Source organism: Lasioglossum baleicum, chromosome 7, assembly GCF_051020765.1.
Source record: "Lasioglossum baleicum chromosome 7, iyLasBale1, whole genome shotgun sequence".
Lineage (NCBI taxonomy): Eukaryota > Metazoa > Arthropoda > Insecta > Hymenoptera > Halictidae > Lasioglossum > Lasioglossum baleicum.
Window position 1 is genome coordinate 16,598,157 of NC_134935.1, and position 17,299 is coordinate 16,615,455.

General features: G+C 43.0%; 1 protein-coding gene across 6 annotated transcripts in view; it reads left to right on the plus strand.

Annotated features, from left to right (window-relative positions):
* Err (estrogen-related receptor) overlaps positions 1 to 17,299 on the plus strand; it is a 27,355-nt gene continuing 10,056 nt past the window's right edge. For 2 of the 6 annotated variants that reach the window (XM_076427095.1, XM_076427099.1), the window contains exon 1: positions 231 to 4,200. In XM_076427095.1, coding sequence (XP_076283210.1) covers positions 4,177 to 4,200 — 24 coding nt within the window. In that variant the 5' untranslated portion in view covers positions 231 to 4,176. The other 4 variants (XM_076427097.1, XM_076427098.1, XM_076427096.1 and 1 more) reach the window with 4 other exon arrangements.

Sequence of the window (17,299 nt, forward strand, 5' to 3'; positions counted from 1 at the left end):
GGTTTCGTAAACGTGTGATGGCGCCACACGCACCACAATCAGAATCATCGAGTTTTCTGCTTCTAGTGACTTGTGGAGTCGGCCATTGCTACAATATTTTTCTTGTGTTCAAAAATATATAAACGTCGATGGAGATACGTGCACGATTACCGATTTCAAAGTGAGTTGTACAATCAGTTCTTTGTATTTGCTTATCTGTTCCATGGTGTGGTTCCTTGGGGAAGGTAGGTATACAGGCATCGAGGATCTGCCAAATTTTGTTCCGCCATTTTTGTTACGAATTCGTTTACATGTCGCTGTGTATATCGCAGTTTTTGTTGCCGTTTTTTTAATGTCGTGGTTCATTTGCAAATATTTCCTCTAATCTCATCGCCATGTTCTCGAGACTCGAGTAACATCCTATATTCCCTGATTTCGGAGTTAGGTGCGCGGGTTTCACAACAAGGCTGCTATGGCCTTGATTTTTTTCGACCAAAAAAACGTGAGTTATGAAATCGAATGTGCGACGATAAACGAGAGTTCGAGGCTTTATTCTTATTCAATATCTCGCAATTTGTCGACTGATATATCAATAATTGAACGCACAATAAACTATGCGAACAGGTCCAAATATCCATTCCGTTTTTGAAAATACGTCGAATACATATATCGAAAGATTAGGATCTATTTTGACTCCAAAACATGTGGTTCGTGACGTGCGTTTACATATTGACATACATACTACACTACAAGCTACTATGTTCATGAATAAATGCTTCCAGGCTTCAATTTCGTCGTTTTCTGTAACAGTACAAGTCTACCACATATTGTTAAGTTAACGCCAGTGTTTTTCAATTTAATTCAACTAACTTGAGAATCTGCGATGCCAATGACTTTCATGTGGTTGTTGTTTAAATGTTTATTCCAATATTTTACATTGTATTTAAATGAATGCAATATATTCTTACAATTACTTCCGACTATACCGACCGATGTAACGAGTAACGAGCGAATTTCTCTATTACCGACCATTTGCCTACTCATTTTGGAGGATCCCTTCAATTCAACATAATCAATTAATTTACACTAGGCGTATGAGTATTCTGATTATATAAGTCCGAAATATAAAAAATGAGAAAATCGATTGTTTCTAGTAGCTCATAATAAAATATACAACATTCTGTGTCTCAGTCTACTTCATATTGTATTGGGTGTTCATTAAAATTCAGTAGTAACATTCTTCCAGCAAATATCTTATAATTATACGAGCATCAAAATGTTTACAAGCGAAACATTACTTAGAAACATGACATTATATAGGTATGTATTTCTTATTTCGACATTGGAGACTTTCGATAGTGTACGAAAGCTTCTTTAGCGAAATATGACAACCTTCCGAGCACATTCTACAAGTCACAGATAGGCATATCGATCCGTTTAGTTTGTAATCTACCTGCATCGACTCTAGTTGTAGTTTTACCGGACGTTTCAGTGTCATAAGCTTCTTATTAACGTTTCCTTCTTTTTCCAACGAATATTACCTGTTAGGAAGTAAATCGCACAGCGACGAGCAAATTACTTTAAGAAATAGATAAACAGGCTTGCAAAAGTCTTATGCAAATATCTTCTCTGATTGCCCGGCTCGTTTCCCGTATCGAATGTATCAGGAAATGTCGAAAATACGCAACACAGAGTTGCGTAATGATTCTCGCAACGGATAATCCATTCGAAAACATTCGTCAGACAATAGGTGCGCGATCGTGGTGTTGTATACTTACGTTCGCGTACTGAATTCGTGGGAGATATACGTTTCGCTCGATTCCGCGTTCACGTTTCTCAAATCAACGCAATTTCGCCACGGAGAGCCTGTTGCTTTAATTACGCGCTTCGTTTTTCCGTTCGCTTCGACAGTCGTCCTACCCCTTCACAATTTTTTTTTTCAGTTTCTCATTCGTTAGGCGTTAAACACGGTCCGCGCAAATTTTCCGTATTTCCTTTAGCATCCGATGTTGACAGCCGTCGCAGACATTCGATTAGACTAATCAAATAGACTGTTTGATTTTCCGCTTAGCATCGTAGCTATAGTCGGTAATAACTTTCGATTAAATAACTCTCGTCTGTATCGGCGGATTTCGCTTCTCGACGGTACGGAGAAATGGGATTGTCGCAACTGTTCTGCCAGTTTTTAGAATGGTTGAATTAACCCGACCGCCATTCTCGTTTCTCGTTTCTTGCCGGGTCCCGGTATAACGAGATCCACTTTTCTCAATTTTTCTCGTATAATTTTTTATTCGAAAAATCCGTGGAAGATAGTAAAATATCATATACATATAATAACATGTAAGTATATTGTTGATTGTTTTATGCCCCATTGTCGCTGTAGAAAAATGACAATCGACAACAATTACGTTAACCGGTTAAAGCAGAGGCCCGATGAGAGGGAGTCTAGTTGTATACATATGTATGTGTTAATATTTTTCTCCGAACTATTCTGTCCACACAAGTCTCTTCAGGATCGGCTTCTGCAAGTTGAATATGTTCCTTGTTCCTTCGCGAGCAGAGCGTGGTGCTGCTCCCGCAGACGAAAAGTTCGGTGTCTACGCCGGTGGGCTGTTTTGGGCGTGCGACGGCTGTGTGCAAAAACTGCGGCAGTCAAGTTCAAGGCCACCGGTCCCCTCCTCCTCCTCCTCCTCCTGCCGTCGGCCGACTAGCCGCCGCCTCCAGAACCTCCGCCGCCACCGCCTCCTCCCTCATCACCCTCTCTCTCCCTCCCAGCCCCTCCTTCCTTCGTCGTTTCACCAGCACAGCCACCGCCCCCGTCTCTCACACCCACGTAGCCTACCATCCTGATATATCTACACGTAGCACGCATAACGCCAGTAACGTATCAACGCAAACCCGGCCGCCGGACAGCCGAGTTCCGAGACGAAAGGGAAAGGGAAAGTGTTTTCGGGCTCGATCGATTCACGCACCTGCCTTTGAAAATTTCTCGCACCTACGTTCAACTCTGCTCCCGGTACATACAATAATTATGTGCCCGCCACGCGATAGCATACTCGATGGTCGCTATTGATTGATACCGCTTTAAAAAAAAAGAACGAAGAAAGGGAAAGCAAACGGTTTCAAGGTGACTCGATATACATATGTACGCTCCAGAGTTAATGTCCGATTTGCCGGGTGACGTTCGCGACCGATATCTTCTAATTATCTGTGCGGGAGGAGGGGGGGGGGGGATGGTAACAGCTGTGCTCAGATTAGAGTGACCAATGATTTCACTGTTTTGAGTAGGCTTTGCGATCCGTTACCGATATTTCGGTAACGTGGCGGGCGGTCGCCTGTGTGCTCTCGCTTGATAGCGATCAGCTGATACACAGAGCTGTCTGCGGTTCGGAAGGCTACGATGAAGTGGGTGGGTTCAGACCCGTGTTTTCCATGCAACAATGAACAAGTATAGGTTAAAGTAATCAAGTCGTCGTAGATTATAAAACTAGCAGGTCAAGATGTATTTCTACGATTTTTCTAAGATAGGATATCAAAGTTTTTATCGTTTATATTTAGCCATTTGGATAAACGAAGGCACGCGATAGATAAAGATTTGTTTATACAAGAAATCGTAATAGGACAAGGGGTTAAAGTCACACTTGAAATCAGCTAGCTCAGTTTCTCGGATTGGAGCAGCCGAGGGTAGTTTTACAAAGACAGTTTCTCATTCCGGCAAATAAATAATTCAGAATCAGATTCTACGACGTTAAAAACCCGCGAAACCATTCTGTTTCTAATGAATAATGTGTAATTAACAAAGACACGAATTTCGACCGTCTTTTTTTACGATTGTGGCCCACAATGCGTCGGTTCCGTGCTCGCGATGAAATAATTAGCAGGGTAAAGGCGCGTTTCGCGGATTCGTGGCAGTCGGTGTTAAGATCGGCTCGACTCGGCTCGCGTATTACCGTATCCTCGTCGTATCGGCCGTCAGTCGCGTACGGCTCGTCGCACCGTGAACGTCGTGTGCCAGGAGGTGGTGTGTACGTGCATATGTGTGCGCGCCCGCGCGTGCCTGCCTGTTCGTGCTCGGAGTTCACCGTACAGGGTTTTTCGTGAATCGTTTATGCTTTTCCCTTGTGGACAAAGTGCGGGAAAGAACGCGACAGTGTGTCCCCGTTCGTGTCAGTGAGAAATCGAACCATACCGATTACCATGGATGCCTGGATGTACGATGTGGTAAGTGGCCCCGTCGTCACATAACCTCTCTTCCCGTGTTCGATCTCGTGGCTTTGTTTACGTGCTGCGCGCGCGTTCTCAGACCGCTGCCGTGCCCGCGATCACAACGTTAATCGAATTTCCGTCCGGAATCGTTACCGTTTCCAACGGTAATGTTCGTTAGATCGACAAAAAATCGCTTATTCGTTTCTTCTCGTTAGAAAAAAACCGAATTTGTTTCCCGAGGAACAACTCGTCCTTCGATTTGACACGAACACGTAGTTTCGAATCGTAACGACTCTGGAAGTTTGTTTTTGAAGTTGTTTATTCTCGGCCATGAACAAAATATTACACAGAACGTTATTGACACGCTCCCTTTGCTAGCACTGTTCGTCGTTAAATATTTCATCGAATGCAACTTATCCTTTACCTGACAATTGATTTTATTAGGGGATTTTATTAGAAAATTCGAGTACTCAGATATCTGAGTATAAACCGGGACAAATATCCGAACTGACCCGAACCCGATTTTAGGATCATTTAGGACCATTTTGCGAAATAATTTACCTTGAGTATCTGAACGGTTCTCCGCACGTACATAGCAGTTTCAAATGCACCTGTGCGGTTATGTTCGGGATCGTTTGTTTTTCGATCGCGCCGGAATACGTATTATCTTTGCTCGCGCATCGTCACTCTGCGTTAGCGACAACTCGGTTGTAACGTGTTACGACGTGTCTGTTAGGTAACTTATCCCGCGACTCGCCGATCGTTTTTCCAAACCTGTCCGTTTTGAACCTGTTAACCGTTCAATACGCGTTCGGTGCCGCATAAAAGCGAACGAAAATAATCGGACAGTGTTGTTACATATTTTACGATAAACTGCACACGACACACGGTATAATCGATGCTCTTCAACGATTACTGGCGCGGCAGTACTATCAATGTTCTCGATAACTGTGCATAGTCTACTCCATTTGAAATTATCTACATCGCCTTCAAGCAGGTAATATCATACTTGTAAATTTTTTGAAACGGTTATATCTCCGATTATATATTCCGAAAATATTTTGAAAAAATTCTATATGGTAGCCGCGGAACGTCGCACGGTGTGAGATGTCAGCAAGCTAGCTTTACCGAATTAATAATGTCGCAGTTTTCGGACATTTTGAATCCAATGATACTTATTCGCTGCGCTAATGGGACGGTACTATCGAACACAGTTTCAAAAATGAAAAAATAAATAATATAAATAAGTTAAACAATGAATCAGAGTTATTTCTTGGTTTCCAATAATTTTTTTCCTTATAATTCTAATACATATTTATTAGTTCTTGAAAGATAATTACTATAATGTCTGCGGTTGTCAGGAAAAAATTTGGGATTATGCATCAATTGAACTTTACGGTATAGGATTCACGTATTTACCAGAAAAAAATCATGAAAATAAATTCGAAAAGCTCAAAAACATAATGCAATTTAACCGATGTCCGAAGATTAGGATTAGTGATGAGAACTTTAAATGGCAATCTTGAAAGTAAAAGTATGTGACATGCGATGTTCTTCCTGACAACCACAGATATAATGTAGACATTTAACGTACAGTAAGTAATAATTTTTTGCCTGTAAGAGAACATTCGATTTTTGAATAACTTAAAGATTCCTGAATTCACACACTGTGCGTAACGGATACGAATGTGTTCGATACATATATAAATTACAGCTTGAAATCGCCAGTTATTCCTCAGGAGCTGAAATATTGAACGACCACGGTAGAACGCGAATGCCGAGATGAAAAACTTGTTTGTTTTGATGAATGTCAGTTACCTAAACGGACGACTCGCGTCGAGCAGCAGCTTTTAGAAATACCTTTTTTCAATCGTTCCGAACATACGATCGTTTATTGGTGTATTTGCTTATTTCGCGGTATAACTGTAACTAAAATATAGGGTAAAATATAAGACCGATATTTTATTAAAGTATTTATAACGATATTTGTGTAGACCATACATTTATTTAGAGTAGAGAAAAATTATAAGGTCCGCGGCATTCGAAGTTACCTGTACTTTAAAATGCGGCAATTTTTAATTATTTGAGAATTCGATTTTTGAAATTTTTGGACACTGCGCGTCGGTTTCCGCGATAAGCGTCGACTCCACTTGAAACCGGAGCGGCGTGCTTCGCGGTGATTAAGATTCCGTTTAATGAATGCGTAACTGCCGCGAAGATGACTATCTATGCTCCGTTTATAATAATTCCAATTGTCTCGTGACAATTGACTTTTGCACGCGTCGACGATAACGGCCATGTTAATAATTTAGCGGCTATTCGAGCTTTCTCTTCAAAGATTCAGCGTGAATAGGACGACTTCGTTTTAGGGAATTCGTTGTACAAAAATCACTCGAAAATGTCATTCTCAAGACAATGAAATTTGAGTAGCTGTCGAGTAGACGCGGACTTTGCTATATCCTGATTGAATATAGATAACGTAATCGGGGTTATTATAAATGCTAAAATAAAATGAGAAAACAGTGTTTCCTTCGTTCAAGGCCGTATTCGACCCGGTGTAAATATTGGTTTTCTTGTCAACATTATAATTTTCTCGTGAAATATTTTCCGTCTTACCTGAATATTGTACTCACCTCTGTTCCATGATAATAGTAGCAGTTGATGAATTTAATTTGTCCGATAATAATATTTTTGATAATAATGATTAAAAAACTAGATTACGTAATATGGGGAAATCTCTGCTATGTCAATGAAATCATGCGCCTCGATTTTTTGCCCTTATACGAGCATATTTTGAGCTGCACAAAGGTTCATTTGATAGAGGAAGGTTCATCGCGGCGCGCTCTGCTGATCACATCAGTCAAAAAAGTCTCTTTGAGACAGAGAAAAATGCATTGAAATCTGCGGTTATTTTTCTCGATTTTTTCTCTACTTTGGGCACTCATATTATTAGATATAAACATAATCTCGCTAAATCAATAGCAGAGCGCGCCGCATTTAACCTTCCTCTATAGAATAAGCCCTCGCCAAGCTCCAAAATTTGCTCAAATAAGGACAAAAAATCGTTGTAGGGCATAGTTCCCCCTTAAATCTAAATGAATTGGAAGTTACCCGTATTAGACATACAGTGAGATGCAAATTAAATTATATAAATAATATGAAAAGTTATATAAATAATATAAATTATATGAATTTTACGAATTGTGTGTGTGTGTGTGTGTTCGAATGTATTCGAGTTATTATGATATCGAACCGTCGTTGCACCCTGAGAAATGCCGAGATTATGCAAAATGAAATTTTTCTTTAACGTGCCGGGGGTTTTTTGAAGTGGGATTACAATGTCTATTCATTAGCTATTCGTGCGCGAGTGAGCGAGAATCGTGTAACGACGTAAGCCCATAACTTGCGTGCATGGTGTCTGGCCGGTTGAGCGCGTTAAAGCGCTTTGACACGCACCTACACCCACGCGACACTGCTCTTACACAATTCCACGTGCGTAAGTCCTCCTCGTGGAAGAACGGCGGAACCGCGAATGTTTCAGCGACGCGTGCATCAAAGTGCACCGGAGACGACCCTTATTCTGCACGCTCTTGAAATCAGCCGGTGTCAATGTCAGAGTCAAATTGTACCGTACGACGTCGTATACACGAAACAAATTTTTCAAAATTATTCGCTCATCTCTACGGCGACCATATTCTCTCGGAGAAATCAGGAATCGCGTTAGGGTTTGACAGGATTTGACAAATGTTCTTGAAAGTTGTCGAACAGATTTCTGACTCCATTTTCAAAAAATTTGTAGACTTCCGAGCGTAAACTTCTGCGTTAGTTTCTAATCTTTTGATATCAAAGGTTATTGCTCGACCCAATCTTGGTTTATCAGCAAGTGAAGAAAATCCCGTTTCGAAATTTGGGTATCATCTTCACGAGTTCTAGCGCTTGAATCATGTTCTTCCTACATTTCGCAGACATTTTAAACGGTGTCTGCAACTGTGTAGCCTTTTTTCATTGATAGAGCACGCGATGCCAAATTGAATCTCGTCAACACCCTCTTTTTGATGTTCTTATTCAATTGGAAGTAAAATAACAATGCAAAAGGTTCTTAGACGATCGAGTAGTCTGAAAAATTTGAAAATGGCCGGGGAATGTGGCCAGACCTTGCAGCTCCGAGTTTTAGAATTTGAAGAAGTGGCTGTTCGTGGAATTCGCGAGCAAAATTTCGCACAGGATGGAGCGAGATACATGGAAATGGGAACTAGACGGAGGCGACGGAACCGGGTAGCTTTGACACTGCAACGGAAATAAAATGCCGGATTCCGGTGGGGAGGATTCGCTAGCAGTCGAGGAGAGCGAGACCGTTGAGAAAGCTGATGAACACGAAAACGAAAAAGAAAGAAAGAGAGAGAGAGAGAGAGATGGAAAAAAAAGAAGAGGAAAGAGAATATTCGTCGCGTGGATGCGTCAGCCGATATTTTCGGACCCTTTTGACTTACCTTGAGTTAGAGAAGCTTTCAAATCGCTCGGAGTCGAAGACTCGACCTCCGTTCAACCACGGACACTTGGGGCCTTTATGGATTCCCATTCGCGATGGCGGAGATGGATTTATTTTCGCGACGAACGCGCTTCACTTTCGTGCTATTTTAACCGGCAGGAACGCCGGGATCCTTTCGCTGAACCGTTGCGAATATCTCGGGCACAATGCTCGGCTTTTGCACAGGGTGTCTTTAAACAATTGATACATTGCATTTCTAAAGAATCACTTTAAGGATGAAAATAATTCTCTATTTATTCGCTGCTCCTCACGATCGATGCAGAACATCTTTATTTTATTTTTATGATATCTTTTTATCACAAATCTGACACGATAGTAGGGGTAAAAGGTCTCGGCGTTCTTTTATCAATTTTTAACTAAGCTTTCACTTGTTTGACCATGCCATTTGTTTGCCCGAGAAGTATTTCGGGACAAGCCACTATTATAAGAGAAAGTTAGGGGAGGCAGCGATGTGGAAGAACTCCAAAAAGGTCTAAAGATAGTGTAGGATCCTAACTAGCCGAGGCTCGCGATCCTGATCATCGGAAGCGTACGAAAATTGAGCAGGCTCTCGCGAGACTGAGAATTTGAGTGAAAGAATAGAATATAATAGAATGGAAGGGTCGTAGCCTCTGCGAAAGATCATCCCCTAAATAAACGGAGTCTCGAATTTGTTTTCTTCTTTTAAGTAGTTTCTGGGTGGGCGATCCTTCGTTTTTGAATGACGGAGTAACGCCGCTGATCGGCTTCTTATCAATGATGAGCACGGTGGGGGCGAAGCGTAAACGAACGTTGATGATTGGCCGAAGCTCACTGGTGCGCAGACTGATTTTGCGTTGAACGCTCATTGGTTAATCGTCGGCTTTCGGAAGTTTGAGGCTGCGAGACACGTTGGTGACGTCACCTGAGAGAGCCGGACCAGCCCTAACCTTGGACAATGCACGAAACGAGCAATAATCTCTTACGTGCCGTTTCCTTTATTCCCAGCGACTTCGTGCTCCGAAAGAAGTAAATATCCTGCGTCAGAGAACGAAACGGAAAGCGAATATTATTTTTGCCTCGATCCACTACTACGTATTTCCGTTCAGTTTTTCCCCGTTACGTTCACCTCGGTTATCTTCGGTCCTCGGCCAAAATACTTTCCTCCAAGTGGCCGAAAACAGGGTATTTTTAATTTTGATCACGAGAGCTTTATCTGCAAAATTCAATATACAAAAATTACAAGAAATTTCTTTTCGGTGTCGAGACGAATTCAACGACCTTCTACATATACCTTGAGCATTAATTAAAATCAATTGCAAAATTTGTACCGAACAAACAGACGGACAAACAAACAGACAGACGAGAAAGCGAGCTAATAAAAACGTGGTAAAATGACGCTGAAATAATTTTGGCCGAAAAAACGGATTTCCAGCTCAGCACGTGAGTCACGGCATTACCATACATACCGGCTCTCGTTTTTTATTGGATAAACTCGCTGTAAAAGCGGGTGAACATAGTCGTTACCGAAGCTACCTGGCCTTGACCGCGACCCAGGGTCTTCATCCTCGAGGAATCGATTCCGTTCTCTGAACTTCTAATTTTGTAACCTCCCACGCGTGTGCCCGTGCAATATTTCAACTTCGCGATCATCGTGATAATTCAGCGTCGCGACGACCGGACCGCACAATCGACTTGTTGCCAATGCGTGTGCGTGTGGCGTCTCGCGTAACCAGCTTCTCTCCTCCCCCGTTTTTATCGGGAATCAGTCTCCGCGGAGGAAGTAAACACACGTTGTAACGCGCAAGAAAATACGATGTCGGGTGTTCGGTTCTCGATACCGGTCTTTGATTTCGCGTTCCCACTCGCCCGTTATCAGGACTCGATTGCGTAACGCGAGCCCAGAATCAACGAAAGTATCGGCCGGCTTGAAATCTAGACGTACCACGATTCAAAAGTTCATTCTTCGGCCGACCCTTCGCGCTCTTCAATTTTATTAGCACGTTCAATGATCACGCCATTCCTTATCTAACTTTAGAACGCAATTTTTATTGCAATTGATTCGATCGAACCGATCGCTGTTTGAGTTTGTCGAATCCGAAAGGATTAAAAAAGCAATCGCAATGATAAATTGGAGCAACTCCATTTTTTAGTGAAACTGTACTCTGAAGTTCCACATATTTGTGTACAGGGTGAGTCTCCTAACGTGACGATCTCAAATACCTTGTAAGTTTCAAATAAATCTTGAGAAGGATCCAAATTAGGATCGACACGTTGCTTTTGTTTGATGATTAGCAAAATTGCTTCATAATTAGTAATAAATAAATAGACTGCGGATTTTTATGCAAAATAAAATTTTTCTAAGTCACTTGTAAGAAATGGAAGCTAGATAACAATGTATTTCATCTTTCAATAATCTTCACAAGTCGAAAATAATATAACAACATTCTCAAATCGATCTAATGCATTTACAATTTTGTTTTTTTCCCATTCATTTTTACCACAAATGCATAAAATCCGCAGTCTAGTAATAAACGATCGAACCGTTGCTTCGAAAGCATTTAACATTTATTAACTCGTAAGTTATTTGTTGTACAAAAGAAATGTTCAAAGAAATGCTGCGTGGTTCCTATGGGGACATACAGTGCTGCGATATGATTTTTGTTACTTCGATTTTGTATCGAGATATGGAGCAGTCACAGTTTATTAAATTAAATGCCCAATATTTTTGATCGAATTCGGATGAAGCACAAAATTCTGCGTAAAAAGAGTATTGACCTTCGCGTATCGTAAAGCTAATAGTTAACGAGATATTATCGAAATAATTTTCCATGTGTACTTATTCAAATTGAGGGTATCAGTTCCAGCACCTACTAGTTTCCAGGTAATAGCTATTATACATCTGGGAAATTATATCGATCATATCTCGCTAACTATTAGATTTATGGTATATGAAGGTCAATACTTTTTTACGCAGAGTTTCGTGCTTCCTCCGAGTTTAATCAAAAATATTAGGCATTCTATTTAATAAACTGAAGGCGACCTATATCTTGATAAAAAATCGGAGTAACAAAACCATGCAACAATTGGTTGAGCATTTTTTTTTTTTGCACAACAAATAACTTACGAGTTATTTGAGATCGTCACGTTACGAGACTCACCCTGTATATCTTCAATTATTTTGGAGTAAGAATTAAGCAATTTTTATTTTTACGTTTGAGCGGTTCGGTAAACCGAGTCAGAACGGACCCGGGCATCGGGGAGGGTTAAAAGCGCGGAACGGTTGATGTTTACGCAATTTCGGTTGCACACGCTGCTTTTGCCGCGTGTGTGGACATGTACGACATCGGTTACGACGCGATAGGACAAGCATTCCCCGGTTTACTTGAACACGGGACCGATCAATGCCGGCTTTTTCATCGTGGGCATACGAAGAAAGAGGGAGAGGGAAACGAGTTCAATTTCCAACAAAGACTCGCGATCGCGAGGGGAGCCACCGGTTGAAACGAGGCGAGGCGAGGCGATCCGAGTCGTCCGTTTCTTTTACTTTGACTCACCACTACCGGCCAGCCTTTTTTTCTTGCTTACATAATCGACCTGTTTTAAAAAGAGGTTGGACGAGTCTCGCCGCCGCGCACCTTGAGATTTTCGATGTCGCACGACTCACGGGAATCGCGAGCTTCCGCCGCGGCAGGATCGCATTTCCGTTCGATTCTTTCTTTAACCAAATACCGATGGCGATTTATTCAATGAGTCAACTCCGGAAATCGATGCAATTTGTTTGATGACAGTAAACGTAAATAGTTTATGTTGATTATTTCAATTCATTTCAGTGACTACCCAAATCCCAACAATCAGGAAAGTTCGTGCCTGATTCCTTTTTGTATTTTAATCCGAAAAGTTCTCTTTTTCACCATGTTTCGCCACACGTTTTATTCGTTTCCACAATGCATATACTATATTAATGAATGAAATCGAGGGAGATTTGTGGAGAACTTTTCGGGAGAAGTACCCACTGTTCCACGAGCACTGCAAGCTTTTCATCAGGGGTCAGAAGACACGGTGATAAACGATATCGGTGCTTACGAAATGTTGGGATACTTCTTCGAACAAGACTCGGTCTATACTCGGGAGCCCAAGGAAAAATTTATTTGTTTTTTATTTTATTAACTATGATGCACTTTACCAAAAAATCTGAAAAAATTAGAAGCATTGCTTTCGACAATGTCTCACTACAGAATTTTCAGAAAATTTGTATCTCTGAAACTTCTATGGGAAACATGCATTTTTTACTAATTTTTGGAAAAATTTTCAGTTTATTTCTAATATGTTTGCCTAATCTGAGAAATACACATTAATAATCATCATTAGAACCACGTTCATTCTACAATTCCTCTTGTGGTGGGGATACCGACTCGAAACTTGGTTGGTTTGCTCGAAAGGATCAATTCGCAAGCTCGCAACACGCGCGCTCGGCTGGCGCGGGCGCAGGGTGCGCTGCCGATGGTGGTACTTCCTGTTGTGCAGGTGAAATAATAAGCGCGATCGTCTCGATTGGGTAATTAAGCGCCGTTATCGCGATGGAACTAAAATTACGGGTGCGATCGATATTTGGGTCACGGCCTCCTCTAAAAACGGACAGCCTCCGCCGATCGGTGGGCACACACGCTCTTTTTTCGGGCGTACACGCGCGAGCGCGAAACCATTCGCGAAAACTCGGTTTGAAAGAGCGCGGCGGCCTTGATTTCGAAGACGAATCGCGCACAGAGGTCGCTCGCGCGCCGCTAAATAATACAGCTAACGGTTCCGCGCAACTTTCAAGGCACCGGGATCAAGTTCAATATGCTCCCACAAATCCTAGGCAATTCGAACCCTCTCCTCGTTAAAACAAAGTTCAGCATCGGTCGATTAAACGTTTCGTTACGGGGTAAAAATAACCCCCGAAATCGGAGTTGGTAAACCAATTGTATAAAACGTCTTGGAGAAGGAGCTAAAAGAAAATCAAAACGTAGTTTCGTGTTGATTAAGGATTTCTTTACCGACTATTTTGAAAACGCTTTAAAATTCGAAGTGAATTTGAAAACACTGTAAAAACAGAGGAGGGTAGATGCGAGGGATGATTCCTCAAGACAAAGTGATATCTCAAGTACTTGTCTTTTCCCTTTAGCGAGCCTCCTTATTTCATTTTCCAATAAAATATCGAATTTATAAGATTAACAATACCGACCACCCCAACGGATTTCGCCCTTGGCAAAGGGCTAACTAACTTCGTCAGAGAGAAAAGACCCAGGGGGAAGGCGAGCAGCGCAGAGGTGTGAGAAAGCAATAAAAAGATAAATTAAGAGGAGTATGTAACGAAGCGAATGGAGAGATAGAAGAGAAACCGGGCGAATTCTTAGGCTTCGTGGTCGCGGTTGGTCCCCCAGGATTCACGCTACAGTTCCTCGTGCGGGGACTGTCAAAAGCTGTGCAAGGAGGTAGCCGAGCACCGCCACGATACGGAGTAACCGAACACGAGGAAGCTGAAACGAAAGAAGACGCGAGAACAGACAGAACGAGAGACGGAGAGAAAGAGAAAACTAAAAAAGGGACGTATAGAGATGGAGAGAGAGAGAGCTTATGTGTCTGCTGTGGCCAGAGGGGAGGGTGTACGTTGCGCGCGACAGCGACAGCGATGGTTAGTGAGAGACGGGGCAAGACGATGATGCGGTAGGGTAGGGGAGAGGGGGGGCTCAAGGTCGCGGCAGTCGGCTGTTTCCGTCAGAGTTCGGGGGCTAAAACTGTGTTGGCGCGCGGTTCTGCGGCCTTCGCGAACACACGACTGCTTCTCTCTCTCTCCCTCTCTTTCTCTCCCCATTCTTGTTTCGCTGTGTCTCCGTCGCTCCCGCTTTAGCTAGCAGAAAAGTCAAGTTCAAGGCTAGCCAGATAGCAAGGCGCGCACGATACGTTCCTCTTTCTTTTTCCATTTCACGGCCGTTCCTTCCGTCTGGGTTTCGGTAACCGCTCAATCGAACGCCAGTGGAACGGGTTAGGGACAAGGGAACGGGACGGGACGGGAAAAAGGAGAGCCAGCGGAGTCGAGGCGTCCCGGTTACGCAATCCTCCTTTCTTCGCCGTTTCGGACTCTCGTTTTTCTTTTCTGGCCGAAACGATGACCGTGTTTGTCCCGGCCTCGGCCACCATTGTCTCTACCGCGCCCGGGAAAATGACCGGCGCCGGTTTTTAATTCTTCTGGCCAGGATGCCTTTAAAAACATCGTATCCAACTGTGCCCAGACCTCCATTCGAATTATTACTTATCAATTTTGTCAGCGCAGAGTGAATGCGCGTTTTAAGACCCCTACCCGATATGCAGTCGGCATTCTTGGAAACAAATTGCTTAGAGATAAGAAATGTCTATGTACTAACAAATTGTTATAAGTACTGTTCATTAAGCACAATGGTCGGCCTGTTCCTCACTTTCTAAATGACATGTGAATAATAGTAACGTTTAAGGAGGTAACTACTGGCTTTCAATGCCTGCTTATTCAGACAATTACCCTGGTTCATCCAAAAGTATCGACATCGCAAAAACAGCGAAATATGTATACATTTGTTTTGGTAAAACAGCATTTTTTCCTCAATTTTTCCAATTAATGTTCGAGTAGGTTAATTTAAGGATTTATATTGGGTTGGCAAATACATTCGAGGATTGATCGGACGATTGAAAACTAAAAAGACGGAGTTACGGAAGAGCTGGGTCAACGTGGACCCAGGCGCCGTCATGCGAGGACTAAGGCCATCCGCGTGTTATTGCGCTACGTCGTCGATTATGGTCGCGGACCATCGATATCCACGTATTAGCGCTGGCGCGCGCGTTCCTGTCAGTTTTTAATCTCATTAAACCGAACGTGGGAGCAGAGTAAGCGCCGTGACTACCTAGTCAAGTTCGAGGTCGACCAGACATGCTTCTCGATATCATTGCCTTTTTTAGTTTTCTCTCGTTTCCCGTCTGCATCGCTCTTCCTCCTTGCGGCCTCTGCTGGCTCCTGATATAGCGTTCGATAGAACGCTTGATATCCACTCCGTTTACTTCATACCCGCCGCGGCACTCTCATACTTGGCCTTGCAGTGGTTCAAAGGGAACATTTTAGCAGGAGAAAGTCATTCTCTTAGTATCATACTGTATCCTACGACTTCAAACAACATAGTGTATAGAATTAGGTCACCAATGGTCTCCGGTCATCGCCGATCGGTGGCTATCGCGTCGAACACTAGGAGGTCGCGCACAGTATTATCTCACGGTGCTTCATACGGTGCCAAGCTTCGCTCGTGTGGGAAGACAACTATCATCTATCGGGGAGCCAAGAAACAATACCATACTGCAGTGGTTCTTCAACTTATAGTCCGGGGCCCCCTCTCTTGGACAACATTTTCTTTGCAGACCCCATCCCAACCCTAGGCATTTTACGTAGTTCTTGAGACTTAATTTGAAACGTGAAAACGTGGAACATTTTGAACATTAAAATGATTTGAATGACCTTTTCTTCTTAGGAAAAGTATCTGGTAATGTTGTTGGGACATCTGCAAAATTAAGTCGAGTGTTGAAGGACACTGAGAGTGTGCCGGTATATCTTAACGGTCCTCTGTTCTTTGTCTGGTCTTTGTTCAAATTCAAAGAGGGCCTGAGTAATAAATTATGGGTCCACCAAATCTGTTTCTCCCGAGTGGACCCAACAGGTGTTCTTCTTTCCTCTAAAACTTTCTCTTTAGCTTCACTCCAGTTTCGGCTTGCTGACTATACAGACGGTTTCTGACTAGTTTTTCTTCGGTCGAATAAATAACAGATACTTTGAATTCCTGAGAGGTATTGATTGTATTATTGGGTTGGCAAATAAGCTCGTTCGGGTTTTTAGAGTGGAATAAATCACGAGAACCGAACGAACTTATTTGCCAACCTTATATAAATACCCATTTCCATTAAATGTCAAAATTCAAAATTGTTTCGCGGACCCTCAGAGGGGTCCGCGGACCACAGTTTAAGAGCCACTGCCATACTGTGATGAAGCTTGCATACGGTACTGCGACAAGATTCGCAGTTGGCAAGGAAAAATTTGTGAAAAGCGACATTTTTTCAATCGCTACATACCGTATTGAGGAGGCACGTTTACCGTGACGAGGCCAGACGAAACGTGACGAGGAGAGGCTCGGGAGGAGAAAGGGGGCTGCGAGAGGAGAGGAGTGGAGACGCGTCGAGACGAAACGCGAAGTCTAATAAAATCGATAACGCGTGGTGCGCCTCTTCGAGCGAGGAGGCTTTCGCCGTTATTCCCCTCGGCGAGTGGTCGCGCCGCGATTCACCGGGAATTAAAATGATACGCGCGCGCGCGGCCGAGAGATATCGTTTCGCAAACGTCGGTACCGGTCGCGATAACAGTGGGACGCCGGCTGCGAGGCGCGAGATCTCTCTCGACTCCTCCGGAGCTTCTTCTCTCGGCTCTACGGAGCTGCTCGCAGCCCCGCGCCGCATAAATCTTTCCTGTCGGTCTCCCTTTCGTATTACTCGTAAACGATCGCAACTGCATCCCGCAGAAAAGTCAGGTTCAAGGCTAACCAGATACTCCGCGTG